The 22,152-nt window shown below is 38.5% G+C and overlaps 2 protein-coding genes across 2 annotated transcripts; both read left to right on the top strand.

The window, feature by feature from the left end:
• The first annotated feature begins 4,584 nt into the window (after positions 1–4,584).
• LOC132141730 (uncharacterized) lies at positions 4,585–12,082 on the top strand. Its single transcript, XM_059551393.1, has 4 exons — positions 4,585–5,848; positions 11,130–11,230; positions 11,299–11,402; positions 11,628–12,082. The coding sequence occupies exons 1-4, from the start codon at positions 4,585–4,587 to the stop codon at positions 11,794–11,796; spliced, it is 1,638 nt and encodes a 545-aa protein (XP_059407376.1). The 3' UTR covers positions 11,797–12,082.
• A 5,665-nt stretch (positions 12,083–17,747) lies between these two features.
• On the top strand, positions 17,748–19,560 carry LOC132142057 (GTPase IMAP family member 4-like). Its single transcript, XM_059551691.1, has 2 exons — positions 17,748–17,885; positions 18,828–19,560. Coding segments are annotated over exons 1-2 (717 nt in total). The 5' UTR covers positions 17,748–17,884; the 3' UTR covers positions 19,544–19,560.
• The last annotated feature ends 2,592 nt before the right edge of the window (positions 19,561–22,152 follow it).

Here is a 22,152-nt window from a genome sequence, read left to right as displayed (position 1 = left end):
GACGTACCGGTCTCCCTCGCTGAGTGGGGCTCTGACGAGCCGCAGGAAGGCATCTTAAAAAAGACGCGAGATCTTTTACGAGTGTGTGTCGCAGGGCGAACACACACACACATAAGAACAGCTGGATATAACAGAATTGAAAGGATATAGGCGCCGGATAGCGCAGCAGGGACGGCAGTGGAGGCGGCGATGCCAGCAGCTTCAGAATGGCTCGTCCTGTTGATATGCTTTCTCAGACGGCGCTTGCTTCCTCCGTGATCCAGCGATGCGTGAGCTTCGCTGAAGAGATGAAAAATCAGGTGTGTCAGCCTTTTCGAGTTCCTTTTATAGGTTGGGCCACACCCGTTTCGGCTGGTAGTGGCAAGAAGGCTGGTATTGGTCTGATGTTGCATCAGCCCGCGCTCGATAGGCTGTGCAGTTGCCGCAGAACAAGCCAATAAGCGAACGAGCCGTCTCGCCTATGGCTGTGTACTGCTGCAAATGCACTTTACAAAAATACAAAATTAAGGATAATTTTTTGCTTCAGTATTTCGTGAAAAGAGACTTTTCCTGTAGCGTCTTAGCTAAGACGCAGTACGAGAGAGCTCTCGTAAGAGAACTCCACTCTGTTCATGTTTGCTCTACAACATAAAATACAAATTGGTGTCTGCAAGTGATATTTCTTCCACAGTGAGCAATAGACATCTGTTAGAACATACAAACATAAACTGTTGTGACCCACAGAAGGGCTTTACATTTATTTCCTCTTACTACATTTGTATTGCTTGTTTGAGTGCGTGTGTGAGAGTGAGTTAATGAGTGTGTGAGTGAGTGTGTGCTTGTGTGGGTGTATGTGCACGAGTGTGTGTATGTGAGTTAGTGAGCGTGTGTGTGTGCTTGTATGTGCATGAGTGTGTGCTTGTGTGAGTATGTGCATGTGTGTGTGTGTGTGCGAGAGTTAGTGAGTGTGTCTTTGCATGTGTGTGCGTGAGTGAGTGTGTGCATGAGTGTGGGTGTGTGTGAGGTGGTGAGCGTGTGTGTGTGTTTTCTTGTATGTGCATGAGTGTGTGAGAGTCGGTGAGCGTGTGTGTGTGTGTGTGTGTGTTTTCTTGTATGTGCATGAGTATGTGAGAGTTAGTGAGCGTGTCTGCGTTTGTGAGTGAGTGTGTGCTTGTGTGAGTGTATGTGCGAGTGTGTGAGCGAGTTAGTGAGCGTGTGTGTGAAATTTAAACTAACAAACTCGTTTATCAATCTACTTCAAACTAATTTAAACTTTAAAATACTTTAAACTAAAACTAATTTAAACTTCAAACTAACATAAACATCATGCAGAAAGATCCTCCTGAGCCATCCCTCTAACTGAGCAGTTTATTCTTTAGAGAGTGGACCCTGGGAGTGCACATCTCAGACCCGATTCCCATGAACAGGCGCTGAATCACCTCAATAGTATATTTCATCTCTTTTGGATAGTCAAGGTTCAGCATGTACAGCAGGCCCATCAGGTTCACAAAAGCGTTGGGTACATCACCAAGATGATGCATGACAATCTTTTCCTCAATGACAATGGCAACGTCGTTGTAGGAAACTGGAAGGGGCTCTTTAACATCTTCAACGACCAAAAGGATTCCAATCACCATTCCTTTGATGAAGTACTCCCCACAATCTGTTAGCTTCATGCAAAAACAAACAAAAAACAAAAAGGTGCCTGTGTTTTAGACATGTTTTGCTATATAGTGTATCCACACAGAGAATGCCTGAAATGATGTGTAACCATGCACATTGTGAACTAGTTTTTGTATAATTAAAGAAACATTTTGCTGCTTACCTCACATCTCTTCATCAATGTAGAAAGATTTTCCTTCATGTACCATGGCAGACCCTGCAAAGCTGCTGCTCTCTTCCTTTGGTTTGATGCCTGCAATAACACAATACTTGAATTCAGTTGATATCAGAACTCTGATTTTTGTCAAATGACGGAAACTGAGATTTCAGTTCAAAGAGATAACTTGAACTCTGGCCTTCTCTCCATTTACTCCATCTTACAGAGCCATTTTCTTATTTATTCAGTCTGTATCAAATGCCTATCCAAGTACATTAATTAGAGGAGGTTTACTGTCTGTCATAATCTACATCCTGGTCCCTCTCCTCAGTGGGGTTGCACAATTAATGTGGACCACAACTACAAAAAATATGCACTTACATCCTTGTCAAGACTCTCCATTAAGGATGTCATGTCTTGAACTTCCTCGAAGCGCTTCAACCGGAATAACTGAAGAAGTTTATGCAGATGGCTGTCCAGACCCTCATAGAATTTATTTATGTCCATTGAAGTGAGCCTGGTGAATTCCTTGGTGATCTATGTGGAGAAGTAACATTAGTTTTAGTTCAAGTTAAAAGTCACCTAAATGTTCACATTTCAGCACTACAATTGACATGTTGTCAGACATGTGACGTACAGCGGAGACCTGTCTCAAGGTGCATATTTCATTAATATTAACTTCAACCTCAACGATCTGTGTCCTCAGACAGGCAGATTGGCTTGTGTGACAGGTTACTGAGTTGTGTTAATATTTACATCAGACTGATATGTTTGATATGATTTTAATCGATTAGTTGTTTCAGCTCTACCCTTGCAAAAAACCCACGTCTGATCTCCAACTGGCGGTCTGCGCGCCCGTTCACCCCCACTGCTGTGCGTTGCCATGGATACAGAGTGTAACGGCACATATCACTACACATGAAAACAATCACCTATCACTACGTGTTTATACCACATATAACTCAACATAAAAAATATAGTCCATACACTACGGCGGTGGTCAGTGTTTTTTTTGCACTCCTCTTCCCCACGGACAATGTGCCAGGCTGATTAAGTGCGAGCAAAGCTTCTTGTACGAGTCGCGACGTCACGTAAATTGGCGGGTTGACCCAGGTATAATGTTCCCACTGTTCACACATTTTCCATAATAATGAGGACAGGTCTCGCACCGTTTCACTTATATAAGAGTATATTATCGGTGCCGAATACTTCTTAATGTCGAATATGAGGCTCAACCCTACATTAAATACTTGCTGTGACACTCCGGCGCTAACATGCTAACATATTCCCAAAAAACGAACGAACATGAAATATTCATCACAGGTCATGTTTACGGATCATTTGAGACGGAGAGACATTAGACGACGAATGCACATTACAAACAGATGAACTAAGTTAAAACAATTTTAAATGTACTTACTTGGATGGCTCGGCTCCAAGGAAAAAAGATGGCGGTCAGCTCGGATTTTCCAGAGTTGAACATGGCGCGTGACGTCACTGCGGGCACATGCGTGTTGGTTGAAATGTCCACCTTGACCTATTTTCTGAAGTGAACTGAACGGATTATTGTGAGTTTTTAATGGGTTTCCGCGCTTTTTTCAAGTTGAAGTTGTTGTAACTCTTCTTACTTTGTTGTAATGGGCAATGAGTTCTCTCAGCTTGACAACAATAGTCCCTCTGACTAAAAGCCCAAATCATTTTTTACAGTGTAACTGAAAGGTATACCAGAACCTATGCATATGGCAAATGCATGGTAAATTTACAAACTGCGGTTTGTACTTTATATATATGTAATTTATAAAGATCTGCAAATGATATGTAACACATTTACAATTGATGAATAGTTTACACTTTAGATTAGGGGATGCAGAAAGCTTTGTAAATTATTTATCAATGCTTTTACACATCATCTATTACAGATGTTGAACACGTTGTAGTGTGTACTAAGTACTGACTGGTGAGGGTATAGACAGCTGTCTTCTCTGACACACATGGAGTCTTTAACCCTGTGCACCTGATGTGAGCTTCAGTGGAAGGTAAAAGTGGTCACTTCATCACTAGATCCACACACTCCACACAGAACACAAGTCTGTGCTGAGTCTGTATGAGTGAAAGGATTTAACAAAACCCACTGGAATCACCTGACTAAGGCATTTATAAATGTTTATCCACTTCAAAACAAATGAGTTACTCTTCTTAAAAATAGTGCTTTAGCATACCTGCATGTTTGTGCTTTTGAACACAGACCAGCTTACAACTTCAATAAATCATATCCTGATCATTTACTAATGGTTTATTCATCACTTGTTTATGATTAACAATTGTTTATTGAGATAATTATACAAAACAATTTTGACATAAATATTTCAATGATTTATAAGCCACTCATTTATAATTTATGAACATATAGTCATGTTTTGTAAATTATTCGTTCATCATTAACCATTAACTTATAAGTGACTTATAACTGAATAAATAAAACATTACAAAAATGTTAACTTATTACTTATTAATAATTTATGAAAGTATAGTCATGTTTTGTAAATGATTAGTTCATCATTAACTAATAATTTATAAATAACTTATAACAGAACGTTATTATAAAGTGTTACCGAAAATTTATCAAAAAATTTATTTGAATTTTGATGTTTTTCTGTTTGGCAGTAGGAAGTAAGTGTGTTGTGCTGAGCACTGTGTGCTTTGGCTTCATGTGCATTTTACTGGTGGCTGCCATTGTAGTATTGAATATCAAGCTCAAGGCAGAAAGAGAAGAACAAGCTACACACATGTTACAATGCAGTTTAAGAGATCGAACAGAGAAAGACCAGTTACGAATCAGCTTCAACTCTTTGAGTCAGAAGAACCTGGAGCTGGAGACAAGAGTCAATGATCTCACTGCAGAGAAAAGCCAGTTACAGACCAACTTCAACTCTTCAAATCAGAAGAACCTGGAGTTAGAGACCAGAGTCAATGATCTTACTACTAAGAAAGGCCCGTTGGAGACCATAATCAATGATCTCACTGCTGAGAAAAGCCAGTTACAAACCAACTTCAGCTCTTCGAATCAGAAGAACCTGGAGTTAGACATCAGAGCCAATGATCTTACTACTAAGAAAGGCCAGTTGGAGACCAGAGTCAAATATCTCACTGCTGAGAAAAGCCAGTTACAGAGCAACCTCAATTCTCTAAGTCAGAAGAAACTGGAGCTGGAGACCAGAGTCAATGATCTTACTACTAAGAAAGGCCAGTTGGAGACCAGAGTCAAAGATCTCACTGCTGATAAAAGCCAGTTACAAATCAACTTCAACTCTTCGAGTCAGAGGAAACTGGAGCTGGAGACCAGAGTCAATGATCTCACTGCTGAGAAAAGCCAGTTACAAACCAACTTCACCTCTTCGAATCAGAAGAACCTGGAGTTAGACACCAGAGCCAATGATCTTACTACTAAGAAAGGCCAGTTGGAGACCAGAGTCAAATATCTCACTGCTGAGAAAAGCCAGTTACAGAGCAACCTCAATTCTCTAAGTCAGAAGAAACTGGAGCTGGAGACTAGAGTCAAAGATCTCACTGCTGATAAAAGCCAGTTACAAACCAACTTCAACTCTTCATGTAAGAAGAAACTGGAGCTGGAGACCAGAGTCAAAGATCTCACTGCTGATAAAAGCCAGTTACAAACCAACTTCAACTTTTTGAGTCAGAGGAAACTGGAGCTGGAGACCAGAGTCAATGATCTCACTGCTGAGAAAAGCCAGTTACAGAGCAACCTCAATTCTCTAAGTCAGAAGAAACTGGAGCTGGAGACCAGAGTCAATGATCTTACTACTAAGAAAGGCCAGTTGGAGACCAGAGTCAAAGATCTCACTGCTGATAAAAGCCAGTTACAAATCAACTTTAACTCTTCGAGTCAGAGGAAACTGGAGCTGGAGACCAGAGTCAATGATCTCACTGCTGAGAAAATCCAGTTAGAGAGCAACTTCAGCTCTCTGAGTCAGAAGAACCTGGAGTTAAAGAGCAGAGTCAGGTCTATGAGTGAAGACGAGTCAAATAAATGTCAGTACAAATCTGTTTTTGTTGTAGGTTATATATATATTTTCTTTTTCACCCGATTCCAAAAAAGTTGTGACACTGTACAAATTTTAAATAAAAACAGAATGCAATGATGTGGAAGTTTCAAATTTCAATATTTTATTCAGAAAACAACATAGATGACAAATGTTTGAACTGAGAGAATGTATCATTTTAAGGGAAAAGTTGATTTTAAATTTCATGGCATCAACACATTTCGAAAAAGTTGGGACAAGGCCATGTTTACCAATGTGTGGCATCCCCTCTTCTTCTTTTTTAACAGTCTGCAAACGTCTGGGGACAAGACAAGTTGCTCAAGTTTAGGAATAGGAATGTTGTCCCATTCTTGTCTAATACAGGCTTCTAGTTGCTCAACTGTCTTAGGTCTTCTTTGTCGCATCTTCCTCTTTATGATGCGTCAAATGTTTTCTATGGGTGAAAGATCTGGACTGCAGGCTGGCCATTTCACTACCCGAATCCTTCTACTACACAGCCATGATGTTGTAATTGATGGAGTATGTGGTCTGGCATTGTCATGTTGGTAAATGCAAGGTCTTCCCTGAAAGAGACGATGTCTGGATGGGAGCATATGTTGTTCTAGAACTTGGATATACCTTTCAGCATTGATGGTGCCTTTCCAGATGTGTAAGCTGCACATGCCACACGCACTCATGCAACACCATACCATCAGAGATGCAGGCTTCTGAACTGAGCGCTGATAACAACTTGGGTTGTCCTTGTCCTCTTTAGTCCGGATGACATGGCGCCTCAGTTTTCCCCAAAGAACTTCAAATTTTGATTCGTCTGACCACAGAACATTTTTCCGCTTTGCCACAGTCCATTTTAAATTAGCCTTGGCCCAGAGAAAACGCCTGCACTTCTGGATCATGTTTAGATATGGCTTCTTTTTGGACCTATAGAGTTTTAGCCGGCAACGGCGAATGACACGGTGGATTGTGTTCACCGACAATGTTTTCTGGAAGAATTCCTGAGCGCATATAGTGATTTCCATTACAGTAGCAGACTAGAGTATGTGATGCAGTGCCGTCTAAGGGCCCGAAGATCACGGGCATCCAGTATGGTTTTCCGGCCTTGAACCTTACGCACAGAGATTGTTCCTGATTCTCGGAATCTTTGGATGATATTATGCACTGTAGATGATGATAACTTCAAACTCTTAAATTTTTCTCTGAGAAACTCCTTTCTGATATTGCTTCACTATTTTTCACTGCAGCATTGGGGGAATTGGTGATCCTCTGCCCATTTTGACTTCTGAGAGACACTATCACTCTGGGAGGCTCTTTTTATTCCCAATCATGTTGCCAATTGACCTAATAAGTTGCAAATTAGTCCTCAAGATGTTCCTTATATGTACATTTCACTTTTCCGGCCACTTATTGCTACTTGTCACAACTTTTTGGGAATGTGTATCTGTCATGAAATCCAAAATGAGCCAATATTTGGCATGACATTTCAAAATGTCTCACTTTCAACATTTGATATGTTATCTATATTCTATTGTGAATAAATATAAGTTTATAAGATTTGTAAATTATTCAACTTCTTTTTATACTCACAATTTGTACAGTGTCCCAACTTTTTTGGAATCGGGTTTGTACATACTGTACATATATGAAGAGTTTGGTTCCAAAGTGCAATAAATAAATTTATTGCACTTTTGAGCCCATTTGAGTAAAAATGTGATGTGATCTAGGAAAACCCAACACATGGTGAAATTTTACCTTTTTTAGGTTTTGATACCATATTAATGTTGAAGTGTTTTAATAGCTTGAATGTAAAGTTATGGCTATCTGAAGTTGGCTGATTGCTATGATTTTCCGTAATGGAATTTTGAGAAAAATAGGTTTAAAGTGAAATGGGTTTCACTTTTACTTCTACTTAACAATCACTGTCTATCAGGAGCACTATACTGCATCATTACACAAACAGACTAACATTACCCTAATAGTAATAGTGTGCCTTGTAGTTAAAAAAGCAAGCTCAGCGCACCTGTGCATATAACAGATTGTCATCGGACTCCTCGTCTTTAGTAATTTCATCTGATCCTTCATCTCTGGATGTGAAATAATCCATCATAACATCTTTTAGGGCACTGACATCACCAACTTTACATGCCGTAGTTTACACAGGACTGGTGGGAAATGTGCATTAATACACCTTTATTATATACTTTACTTAATTTATTCTGATAGGTTAACTGTTTTTGTGGTGTTAAGAGAAAGCACCTCCGTGGCTTTTTTGCTTGCGCAATAAATCGCTATTTTCTGCACTAAACAAGTGCCAAGATATTTTCAGAGATGATGGACAAGATGTTATAGAACAAGAATTGAATGAAACCCAATTTATTTACAAGAAATAAACAAAATTACATACAACCTATTTTTAGAATTTACTGAAAACGTCCAATCGCAACATCCAACGGGTTTTCCCTGATCGCAAAGCAAAGGTTTTTTTTTTTTTTTTACGATGAAAGTTGCAAGTTGAAAATCACTGTTTTCTGTTTCAAACTTTCACATCACATCTTTAGCTTATGCTTATAATAACATAAATTCAAATCCAGATTTTGATTTTCAAAGATTTATTATATATTTTTTTTATTCAATAAATCCATGACACGTTTCTATTATTGTTGTTTGTTAATTTGTTTTTTCCATTGAATCAATATAAAAAATATTTTTCATATTGAAACTGTTAAATATATACAACATAGTTAGTTGATCCCCATATGACAGGCTCTGAACTTAGTCAATAATCTTATATAGAGGTACTGGACTAAAAATACATTCAATCAGTAATCGCTCCCAAAATGAATTCAACGAGTCATCTTGTTAATGCTATAAATTAATTACAACAATAAAAGAAAATTTCATCATGAACATAGATGATTAACAACATCACATTAAACCATAGACATTCCAAAATGATATTTCCCTTACATTCAACTAGCTACCAAAAGTGCATTCATCTTTGCCATGTTACATTCATTTAGTTGACTAGTGCTATACACTCTATTAACAAAAACCTTAACTGAATTAATAAAAACACTTACACTGACAAGCTACGCAATATTGCATTCATAATCAAATGCGACTCATCTGCGATTATGAACGTGATATTGCATGACTTGTCAGTGATGTACAGTAAGGATCTCTGTATTAAATGATTTGTATTCTTTTAGAGAACTACAGACCAGTTTCCCTTCTTCCTTTCATTGCAAAAACACTTGAACAAACTGTGTTCAACCAAGTCTCTACATTTCTCACATACAACAACCTCCTTGACAGCAACCAATCTGGCTTCAGAAGTGGACATTCAACTGAGACTGCCTTGCTCTGAGTTGTTGAAGCTCTAAGACTGGCAAGAGCGGAATCCAAATCTTCAGTACTTATCCTGCTTGATTTGTCCGCTGCTTTTGACATGGTTAACCACCAGATCCTCCTATCAACTCTACTGGCAAAAGGCATCTCAGGAACCACACTTCAATGGTTTGAGTCTTACCTATCAGATAGGTCCTTCAAAGTATCTTGGAGAGGTGAGATGTCCAAGTCACAACATCTAACTACTGGGGTGCCTCAGGGCCCAGTTCTTGGACCACTTCTCTTCTTTGTCTACATGGCATCATTAAGTTCTGTCATTCAGAACATGGCTTTTCATACAACTGCTATGCTGATGATACTCAACTCTACCTCTCATTCCATCCTGATGATCCGACGGTAGCTATTCGCTTCTTAGCTTGTCTAACAGACATTTCTTCCTGGATGATGGACCATCACCTTCAACTCAACCTTGCCAAGACAGAACTGCTTGTGATTCCAGCAAACCCTTGGAGTTATGATTGATGATCAGCTGACTTTCTCAGACCACATTGCTAAAACTGTCTGATCATTCAGATTTGCTTTATTCAACATCAAGAAGATCAAGCCCTTTCTTTTGGAACATGCTGCACAACTCCTTGTTCAAGCTCTTGTTCTGTCCAGGCTGGACTATTGCAATGCCCTCTTGGCATCTTCAAGAATCGGCTTTAAACGCATCTCTTCCATCTTTATTTGACCCTTTAACTTTAACACTCACTATTCTAATTATATTCTTTAAAAAAATCTAACTACCTTTCTAATCTTTTTATATTCTATTTTCTTTTCATTAATTATGCAATTGTATGTGTGTGTGTGTGTATGTGTAAAGACCTCTAACACTAGCTTGCTCTATTCTTTTTTTATTCTATCTGTTTTCTTTATATTATATTATTTAAAATCCCATGATAGGTGTACTGTGTTAACCTAACTGAGACTTGTTATAGCACTTATATATCCTTGCTCTTTTTGTTGTTTTTGATTGCTTCCACTGTCCTCATCTGTAAGTCGCTTTGGATAAAAGCGTCTGCTAAATGAATAAATGTAAATGTAATGTAAATGTAAATGCCACTCCATCTGAAAGCACGTGATGGAGATTTAGGAAAAGTAGATTAGGAAAACTAGGATGTAAGGTGTATTCAGAGCACCGCCATTACTGTCTAGAGTGTGTGGAATGGTGTGCTGTGATTGATTGAGTGGATATATTGCATTCTGCAAAGAAAGGACACTGGCATTTGTCGTGGTTTGGAAATAAATGTAAAAATAGATTTTTCAGTACCGACCAGATACAATACTGATATTGGCAGAATTTTATTAAATTTCTTTTTAATGGCGTTTATCGCGTTTAGGAACCAAACTCTTCATATATATCAAATGCACTGACATCACCAAGCTTAATCAGATTAAAATGAGCAAGACTGTTTAAATAAGCAGCTACTTCAGAAAGCGTTGTTTTTTTTTGCGCTCCGCCATCTCACGTTGTGTGCAGTAGTTTAGGATGCCGGGTATATTCAGAGTGCTACAATTAATGTCTAGAGTGTGTGGAATGGTGTGTTGTGAGTGGTTGAGTGGATGTATCACATTCTGCAAAGAAAGGAGACTGGCATTTGTTGCGGCTTGGAAAAAAGGCAGAAAACATGACAGAATAAATCTGCAAATATCACATTTTGTGTAAAATTAAAAATGGGCTTTTCAAATTTTTAAATGGTGTTAGGAACCATACTCTCTTTCTCTCTCTCTCTCTCTCTCTCTCTCTCTCTCTCTCTCTCACTCTTTCTCTCTCTCTCTCTTTCTCTCTCTCTCTCTCTCTCTCTCTCTATATATATATATATATATATATATATATATATACTGCAGTTTTGAAACATGTTTGTTCAAAAGTCTGTGTGGTCCAGTTTGTTTCTTCATGTCTACTGAGTCGAGCTGGTCTGACAGCAGACAGTACTGCAGGGATCGTGGAGCTGATCTGGTCATTATCAACACTGAAGAGAAGCAGGTGAGTTTGTGTGAGAGTCTGTTAATGAATGAGAGCAATCACACTTATTCCTGTTGTTCTTCACACAGAGGTTCATATCTTCATTAATCAAGGAAAGAGTGTGGATTGGTTTGTCTGACACAGAGAACGAGGGCATCATGAAATGGGTGGATAATTCAACACTGAAACAAGGGTAAGAGCTAAACATCACTGTTTGATTGTCTTTTTGATTATCATTATAAAAAATGAGGCCATCACAACCTGCAGAAAACAGGTGAAGACAAAACTCTTCCACAAGAAATCTTTTCTTTCACTTAAGCTTATCTATTACTTTAGTTTACTCTCCAATTATACTGTGAGTATTGTTGATTCATAAATCTGTGCTCCGGAAAATCGAAACATTTGATAAATTTTTCAGGTTTTGGCTCAAAGATCAGCCAAATAACCAAAATGGAAATCAGAACTGTGTTGAACTGCATTATAATAGAGGAAAGACAGGATGGACACCGCTGAAAAGCTGGAATGATTTTTCATGCTCAGATGAGAAGAAAGGGTTTTGTGAGAAACAGGGTTCATCCCACATATAATTATATATAATACATGATTTCTGATTTTAAGTTCCAGCCCTTTTAAAACACTGTCAGTTGATTTGAATGTTTTAGATGGAAAATAGGAACCTGTCATTTTCTCATTGCTATAATAATCTTCTGTTTCTCATGGTGTGAATTCGGGTGATCAGGGACACAGAACCTCTGATGTGTTTATGTTTGCTTCATCAAAAGCAACTCTATATTAATATGATCTTAGTCTAGCTGTTATCTTGAGTCTCATTTGTTGATCTGACATGTTGAGGAGACACCAAGCTAACAGATTTTTGTTATAAGTACGTTCTTCAAATATTCAGTGTTGGTTCAAGGTATGATGTTCATGATGGTGACCTCAAACAAAACATTTTCATTAAGACATCAACATCGAAACCTCTGTTAATCCTAAATTCTGTAGACGTGTGACAGAAATAAAGTCAATATGCTTATTAATACTGTAAATGGAGCTGGTGATGCTGTTTGTGGATGTAATGTCTTGTATCTTCAGTTCATCTAAGACTGTGGCTGAAGAAAGTTGTAATTTGAGTTCTTATTTTTCTTTCTTTCAGTGCTTGTTTACAGCAGGTGTTTGAATGATTGAATGTATCAGGAACATCACACTAACCTTTAAATAATATTCTACTAACATTAAGGAAATTGGACACTTTTATGTTCTTGGAATGTTACAAATCAATGTTTCTAGAATGTTGAATATTACATCAAAATTAAGTTGGAAGAAAGTTTGAGGAACATCATACCTTTTAAAAACTTCCCTCTAACATCAAGAAAACTGGACATTTTGTATGTTCCAAGAACCAACACTGAATATTTGGAGAACGTTCTTGTAACAAAATTCTGTTAGCTGGGCAATCGCAGTAAACTACAGAAGTCTGAAGTGTCCAGATTACTCTGATTTATTCTCTTACTCTGATGTTAAGTGCCTGTGAAACTGCTTTTGAGTTGCATGGCTTTCTGTTTCTTTTTAAATAAAATGTTGATTAAACTTGATATTTTTGTTTTCATTTCACACTTAATTATTGTGTATTTGCTTTATTGTTCTGTTTCCTTCAGTCCAGCAGGACTGAACTGAACAGACAGGAAGAGGAAAATCAGAGCCAAAAAGTGTTTTTCTACCAATTTATTTTATTTTTAAATCTTATAAAATAAATAAATAATTCTGACTCCAAAGTAATTAAAGTAAATTAACAACTGAACTGGGGTGCATTTCACAAAAGCATTCCTAGCCAATATGGTCACAAGTTCCGTCGTTACCAACGTAGTTCAACGATTCTGTGTTTCCTGAAACCATAGTTCAAATGAACATTTGCAAACTGCGTCGCAAACTTGTGTCGTTGGAACGATAGCTCTTCACCTGTGGTTAGAGGCATAGTTCATTGTTAGTTTGCTGTGTTGACATCATTGATAGCAACTTTAACAGCAACAAACAATAGGAATACAGCTAAATCATCTCATGAAAAAAATATTTCATCATAGCTTACTAGTTCTGCTTTCTTAGTTGCACCGCTTGCGCAGGGATTTGTGTCAGAGTAACAATTAAATGTGACTTTGTGAAATGGACTGTCCTAAATAGTTGCTATAGTAGCATCATAATGCTAGAAAACCTATGCATTTGATGAGTATATTTTTTAAATAAACCATTATATTTCATTCATTTCAATTAAAATCTATTTTCACACTCATCTTGGGTGAGGGGGCGGGATGGTCAGAGTGGGGGGGCGATGCCTCCCCGTGGCGCCAGCCCTGTATGGGGAGCTTGTATGTCTGCAGACTGCAACAGTCTGCTTGAACTGCTATAAGTTGTCCAAATCACACAGAACCAAGCGAGATGTCAAAACAAGATGTTGTTGGCAAGATGGCCGCTTGCATTGAGAGACAATGGTGAAGATATATTTTTTTCACAAACTAATTGTTTAAATTGAAGTGTCATACTTCAAGTGTCATACCGAAAAAGTGTGTTTCATACTGTGGTATTGTTTCTGGAGTTAATAACCCATTAAATCTAAGGTGTAAAGTAAGCAACAAATAAGCAAAAGGGGTAAAGAGTAATTGAACTATGGCCTGATCCTGGCTTAATCTAAACCCTGTTAACAAATCTACGTAAAGTAACTAAACATAAGTTATCTATTTTATTTGTCCATTTATAATATTGATAATTTACGGAACATTTTTGTCGAATGAGAATGGAGTTACATCAGTAACTAACACAACATGTAAATGTAGTACATCCCAGATAAATGACAGAGGAGACTGACTCTTGTCTGGATGTTACAGGGACAGATTAGAGAGAGTGACTGATGAAGGAATGCTGCCATCAAAGGATTTGTGTAAGTACATTACGGAAATAAATGAAACATTTTTAATCTTAAGTTATAGTATTAGTGTAAATTTAAACAACTATCATATAACTTTTTCTTATTCTTGATTTCTGTGCACTTGCTGCAGATCTTTTGTAGTGGAGCAGGATCTGGAAGGAAAGGTAAAAAAAAAGGGATAACGTAAGATCATTTTGTTACTTCTAATACAGAGATCAGATAACATTATGCTGTTTAAATGACTTTTTTATTGTGTTTGTGTATTTTTGTAGGATCTGAGGAGTGAGGATGGAGAAGTCCACAGCAGCATCCAGGAAATGGTCCAGAGACACATCACTCCAGCTCTTACTGTCTCATCAGGACCAGATGAGAGGCTCCATCACTCCAGCTCTTACTGTCTCATCAGGACCAGATGAGAGGCTCCATCACTCCAGCTCTTACTGTCTCATCAGGACCAGATGAGAGGCTCCATCACTCCAGCTCTTACTGTCTCATCAGGACCAGATGAGACGCTCCATCACTCCAGCTCTTACTGTCTCATCAGGACCAGATGAGAGGCTCCATCACTCCAGCTCTTACGGTCTCATCAGGACCAGATGAGAGGCTCCATCACTCCAGCTCTTACTGTCTCATCAGGACCAGATGAGACGCTCCATCACTCCAGCTCTTACTGTCTCATCAGGACCAGATGAGACGCTCCATCACTCCAGCTCTTACTGTCTCATCAGGACCAGATGAGACGCTCCATCACTCCAGCTCTTACTGTCTCATCAGGACCAGATGAGACGCTCCATCACTCCAGCTCTTACGGTCTCATCAGGACCAGATGAGAGGCTCCATCACTCCAGCTCTTACGGTCTCATCAGGACCAGATGAGAGGCTCCATCACTCCAGCTCTTACTGTCTCATCAGGACCAGATGAGACGCTCCATCACTCCAGCTCTTACTGTCTCATCAGGACCAGATGAGACGCTCCATCACTCCAGCTCTTACTGTCTCATCAGGACCAGATGAGACGCTCCATCACTCCAGCTCTTACGGTCTCATCAGGACCAGATGAGAGGCTCCATCACTCCAGCTCTTACTGTCTCATCAGGACCAGATGAGACGCTCCATCACTCCAGCTCTTACTGTCTCATCAGGACCAGATGAGAGGCTCCATCACTCCAGCTCTTACTGTCTCATCAGGACCAGATGAGACGCTCCATCACTCCAGCTCTTACTGTCTCATCAGGACCAGATGAGACGCTCCATCACTCCAGCTCTTACGGTCTCATCAGGACCAGATGAGAGGCTCCATCACTCCAGCTCTTACTGTCTCATCAGGACCAGATGAGACGCTCCATCACTCCAGCTCTTACTGTCTCATCAGGACCAGATGAGACGCTCCATCACTCCAGCTCTTACGGTCTCATCAGGACCAGATGAGACACTCCATCACTCCAGCTCTTACTGTCTCATCAGGACCAGATGCTGCTGTGGTATCTACATCCTCAGTGACCCCAGAGCCAGCGAGGGGATCTAGATAAAGACCAAAAGACACTGAGGATGAGATTTTGGTAAAGTTTTTTCTGCTACTTTCTGTTTATACAATGAAGGCTGACTTTCAGAAGCTTCAAAAGCATCTTCATCAAAAAATTTAATGGAACTTTTATCCAAAGTGATTGACAGTGCTCTTATTACAGGGGTCCACAATCCCCTGATCAACCTGGAGAAAAGAGCCTTGCTCAAGGACATACTGGTGGTTTTGAACCAGCAACCTTCTGCTCACCAGTTCAGTGGTTTAGCCCACTACAAAAGTAATAAATCTACAACAAAAAATGCATGTACTGTAATTGTAAGCGTGAAATGAAATTTGTGAAGAAATTAAAGCTGACAACATAAGATGTAAAATGTTTCACTCTTTGTAAATGTTTTACAGTTAGTCGTGCTCATGGAGAGCAGGCACACGATTGTTTGGAGCAGTCAGATTGTCCTGCACTTCTTCTTCTCTTCAAGGTTGTGTGGTTCAGAGAACGCCATCATGGTCGGAAGATCATGCTGTTGCTCAATGACATCCCCGTTTAGAAGTGTGAGATTGTGAAGCACAGCTCGGCAGCAGAACTGTCTCAGCTGTGTTGAGATGATAGGAGGATGTTGGGTTTGCGATCTGTAAATACATGATTGTTATTCAAGCTTTGTTTCATGTGCTGTTGACTTGTACATGTATGCATTTATTGTGATGCTAACTTTTATACATTATTTTAACCTTTTATGTTTCTTGTTGTTGTCAGTAAATAAAATATAAATATATTTTATTCATTCATGTATTAACTGCTTGACTGAAAATGTATGTATTCACATCATGCATAGCTATGTCACAACAAAAATTGCATTTTGCTTCTTTGACTAAAATGTAATTTTAAGAAAATAAATGTATATGATTATTGGTTGGTAATTATTGGTCGAGCACCCAGTTGAGATTGATCTGTGTGCTTTTGCCTTCTTTTTGTATCTTACGATGAACAATCATAATCATAATGGCTGAAAATATTAATTTAATGTGTCCATCATAGTATGAGATAATATACACAGAAAAAAAGCACAGTGACAAGGTTAAATATCTTTGATTATACTACAGGGCTGTTGAATGCTTGAATCTGATTGGCTGATGAACGTTCTGACGTGTGCAATTATTTTCTTGGAAACGCACAGTGAACGTAGTTCCAGGCAGCTCTCCGACCGCATTACAGTTCCATATCACTTCGCATAGTTAAACGTAATAACGGTCACGCAGTTCACAAAAAAAAAAGGTGTTAGCGCTATCCTGACTATTTTATCAGTTGTCTAACTGTATATAGTGTAGCGACTTAAAGGCTACACATGACATTTCTCACTAGCGAGGAGACTGACTGCTGTTTAGAGATGCAAAGAGGTAAGTTAGCCTAATTCACGCAAGCTCTCACTCTCTCTGTGTCTCTGTCTCTCGCGCTCTCTTTCTGATAACTTAATTAATAACTGCATTAGAATGCTATCAACGGCTCAAGCCTCCATTACCTGCTTTAAAATTACGTTTTGGAAATAACAAAAGCGGCATTGGATGAGATGCGGAAGAAATCGTCCTATTCACAATGGTGATTTAAATACAAAAACCGTCCGAATCCCTTTAAATATAATATCTGATCGATGTCTTGAGCTGTAGTAACTGTAGTATAAGCGGAATAATTGACTCTGGGACGTTGAATTATTAGAAAAATAATGCACACCCATTGCATCACCACCTCGGCTGTGCATTATTTTTTCTAATAATTCAACGGACCATCGTCAATTATTACTTACATAATTCATTGTGATGCTTTTTTTAGAAGCATAAAGGATGAAAAAAAGTGTAGCATAGCCTCGATTTACAAGAAAAGAAAAACATAACTGAATTCTTCAATTTTCTTTGAGTTAAAAAATGAGTAGGTGGTGCTCTTCATCTGCGTCACATGTGATTGACTTCAGGCAGCGCCGCGCAGACCAATCGGTGTTTGACATCAAAGCACCACGAGAGCGATTAGAGAGGAGACTAAGTTTCCTTGACATCCAGTACAGTAGGTGGCGATAATACTCCTATTCGACATTGAAGAAGAAGAAGAAGAAGAAGAAGAAGAGAGAAGCGGCTTTGATCGGTCTGCGCAGCGCGTTTCAAGCTGAACACACTTTATTTCAGTCGCTCACCTAGTACCTGCCGATCGCGTGAGGAAAAACACGATACATTAACACGGTCAAATCCAACGAGTAAGTTTGTTCATGATGTCTTTTTAAAGGTTTATTTATGATCCACCAGGAAACAAAGACGTCATTGGTTACTCCAGTCAGTGCTTCTAGAAATAGTTAAAGTTATATGGTCGGTTCTTCTTCTGCCAAAATATAGTGCGACTTGCACTGGGCTTTTTGTTAAGTGTCATGAGTCTGGAAACTAGTAGCCTGTTTACAGCGAATGAGAGCAACATCGTGGCTTGCCTTCCACAGAGTGTCTTACAGTGAGATTGATCAAAAACTGACACACTGTACACACAGCAGTTATGCACCTTATTTTTAACGCAATAATAATGCGGTTAGTTGTAACTTTAATGTGCAAGGTTTCTAGTATCATGTGCTGTGTTCATGGACCTTCAAATTGTATTTCTAGTTTTATATTCATGTTTGTAGTCTTTCCCCTTCATTTCCTTTCCCTGGGTGTGTGTTGATAAGCTTGCTTGCCACTGTTTAGCCCTTGTCTTGCTTTGTCAGATGTTGTTTGTAATGCAATGGATACATTGTGCCTTTTTGTGTGCTGGTTTCGTTTGCATCAAACACACAGATCGCACACAGATCCCTGTCTCTGCCTACCTGTTCCCATTCATTCTCAGCAGTACACTGAGGTTACTTAAGTTTTTATAATGTATTGTCATAATTATAAATACACTGGTCTGTTTGCACAAATAGTTTTGTTGTTTGCTGCACTTGTTGCACAATGTTGCATATATATATATATATATATATATATATGTATATGTGTGTGTGTGTGTGTGTGGCTAATGCATATGAAGACTTCTTTATTGTAAAATAAAGTGGATGGTATGTTCTGAGAGTGCAGTGTTTTAAGCTGAGTATATCATGAATACAAATGTGAACTGAAAAGGGTGCATTTATCGTAATATATACATTTTTGATTTATTGACTGATTTATTTTCACAGTGGATGAAGATCTGCGGATTGTTCTGCTGGGTAAAACTAGATCAGGGAAGAGTTGGACAGGAAACACTATACTGGGTAGAGATGTGTTCAGAGTCAGTAACTATGCTGGGCCTACAACCAGACACTGTTTACAAGAAAGAACGAGGACTGGAGCAAATCACATCTCTGTGATCGACACACCTGGACTGTTTCACACAGCCATGAGTGAAAAACACCTGAAGGCTGAGATCGAGATGAGTTTGCAGATGTCTGCTCCTGGTCCTCATGGGTTTCTGCTGGTCATCAGACTCGGGAGATTCACAGAGGAAGAGAAAAACACAGTCAAGTGGATTCAGAAGAACTTTGGAGAAGATGTTAAGAGATTCACCATGGTGCTGTTCACAGGAGCTGATCACTTGAACAAACCTTTAGAAGACTTTCTAAAGGAACACCACGAGCTGCAGAAGTTAATGGCTGATTTTGAGGGAAGGTATCATGCCTTCAGTAACGTGGAGAACAACGATCAAGATCAAGTCAGTGAACTGCTGGAGAAAATCAACAACTCAATAGTTGAGATGAATCAAGGATACTACACCACTGAGATGTTCAAGAAGACATTCATGATAACATTCTTAAAGATAATTGGCGTTTTAACATTAACATATGTATTATATAAAAAAAGGGAGATTCTGGCAGAGAGTGACACATATGTAACAGTGCTGTTAAAATCGGAGTAATATTTGTTATTTTAGAGAAAGTAGCGCTAATGAGTGAGAATGAGAGTAGAGAATGAACACTAATGAGTGAATTCAGACACTGATGAACAGCCGCTGTAAAGATTTAATAAATCTACAAATATAAACATTTGCTGTGTAGTAGAAGGCTTGTTTCAGTCAGTAAGATTAGACACATGCATATGTTGCTTCTTTATACATTCAGCCATGTGGGCAATCTTAACATTATTTTGCAGTAAGACATTTTAAGATGAATTTGTTACTTGAAACTCCTTCTCTGTGATGATTTATTTAGAGGCCCTATGTTTCCATAGCAGTTAACACCCCTGATCTAGTACATAAGACTAATTAGCTTCTTTTTATGCAAGGCTTTTGACTTGAGCACAAAGAGCTTTTGAGCAGATCAGCATGCACAGTCTGTATAAAGAAGTCAACAAGACTGAGTCATGAAAGTGAAAGTTACCTGAGGCCAACAATGGAAGGTGTGTTTGAGGAATGCATTCAGTGTGTGTGTGTGTGTGTGTGTGTGTGTTTGTGTAGGTGCATTGTCAAACACTTGTGATGTTTAGTTTTATTGTATTCATTACATTAGCCCATTTTCAATGGAACCTCAACATCCAAACATCTGTTAATTCCCAATAAGAGTTTAGACGTCTGACAGAAATAATGACAGCTGCTGCTGCTGTTTGTGCAGTTGAATTTATCTAATGCTGTGGCAATATATAATCATATTTATTTATTTTTACTGTGCCACCTTACTCTGCTGTTAAATGTCACTAAGCACTTGCAGGGGGCTAGGGAAGGTTAGATCTGTATACAAAGTAAGGTGTGTAGCAATCTTTTCTTTATAGTGTCAAATACTGTGTTTTTTTTTCAATTTTTTAAATAAATATTATAATGCCAGAGTTTACATATTGAATCTTCAGTAATATTAGCAATATAAAATATATGCTCATGAATCCTGCTCATCTTTTATATGGTAGGACTAGAAGGGACAGTTCAGTATAATTGAAGTCAATCAATCAGAAGCACTGTACAGCACTGCAGCAAGCTTGGGCCACATAATGAGTGTTCGGACTTCAAACATCTCTGATATGTGTGTGTGTGTGTGTGTGTGTGTGTGTGTGTGTGTGTGTGTGTGTGTGTGTGTGTGTTGTTAATCTGAGACAGGTGAGACCAGTGGGACTGTCTTCCACAGCTGCAGTGTTGATGATAATAATAATTCAAAATTAATAAACCCAGGCTGTTCTACATGGATGTGTCCAACCTATTTCTGCTGTCTGTGAATAACTCTAGTAAAGTATGCCTCACACACCTCAGCAGAGTTGCTGATGACCACTAGAGGACAGTGTTGAGCTGGAAACAGTATCGAGCAACCAGCAGCACCTCACCACTGAAGAGGAGGATATTGTTATTTAATTTTATAAAGTAATTGATATTAGTTATTTTCTAGACTATTGACAAATCAGCATCTCATTTTGATTTGCTTATATCTGAAGAATAATTAGAACAAAGAGTACGGGAATTAAATTTTTGTTTAAGTGTATGCAGCCATGAAATCAGTAAAATCAGAGACCATTCACTTTTGATATAACATATAATATTAGTGGGACAAAATAGCATCCAAGTATTTTTACTATCACAGACATTAATCATAAATTCAAAAAGAGCAGCTTGTGTTCTATTGCGTTTTTTTTTTTTAAGGTTAAGACCTTTTATTCTTTCTGTTCTGGGCTGCATTTGCCAAAAGCATCGAAGATTCAGACTCTGCAAGTCAGAATATAAAGTGTTTTTTTCAGTTTTACAAATTAATAAAAGTGGCCTAAATCTTCAAAATAATCATTATACTGCAAATCTTAGCTGAACTTTGAAATTATTGTCTACTTTTATTTAACTCGGCCACACAATTTATTATCATTAAAAGCAATTAAACAGTGCCAAGGTCCATTTGAATTAGTCTGAATCATTAAAGACAAATGATAGTATAGTACAAGAAATGTATATATTATATGCAGGAATCTTTCACTCGCTGGTCTAGATTCTGTTTGTGGGCCAGCAATTCTTACATTTATATACACCATGTAATTAAAAACACAGAGGCTATACTCTAACTCAGACAAACTGAAACCTGTTAGTAAAGCTTCAGTCATCTACAGTCGTGGCCAAAAGTTTTGAGAATTACATAAATATTGGAAATTGGAAAAGTTGCTGCTTAAGTTTTTATAATAGCAATTTGCATATACTCCAGAATGTTATGAAGAGTGATCAGATGAATTGCATAGTCCTTCTTTGCCATGAAAATTAACTTAATCCCAAAAAAACCTTTCCACTGCATTTCATTGCTGTCATTAAAGGACCTGCTGAGATCATTTCAGTAATCGTCTTGTTAACTCAGGTGAGAATGTTGACGAGCACAAGGCTGGAGATCATTATGTCAGGCTGATTGGGTTAGAATAGCAGACTTGACATGTTAAAAGGAGGGTGATGCTTGAAATCATTGTTCTTCCATTGTTAACCATGGTGACCTGCAGCCACCACATGTGCAGCCATCACTACGTTGCATAAAAATGGCTTCACAGGCAAGGATATTGTGGCTACTAAGATTGCACCTA

This window comes from Carassius carassius, chromosome 6 (genome assembly GCF_963082965.1).
Source record: "Carassius carassius chromosome 6, fCarCar2.1, whole genome shotgun sequence".
Lineage (NCBI taxonomy): Eukaryota > Metazoa > Chordata > Actinopteri > Cypriniformes > Cyprinidae > Carassius > Carassius carassius.
Note: the sequence above shows the minus strand (reverse complement) of the source record. Positions and strands in the feature narration are given on the sequence as shown.

Coding starts and splice junctions, on each gene's coding strand:
- LOC132141730 (XM_059551393.1), top strand. CDS start 4,585: ATGTTACAATGCAGTTTAAGAGATCGAACAGAGAAAGACCAGTTACGA. Junction 5,849..11,129: donor TGAAGACGAGTCAAATAAAT/GTCAGTACAAAT, acceptor TGTGTGGTCCAG/TTTGTTTCTTCATGTCTACT. Junction 11,403..11,627: donor AATTCAACACTGAAACAAGG/GTAAGAGCTAAA, acceptor TAAATTTTTCAG/GTTTTGGCTCAAAGATCAGC.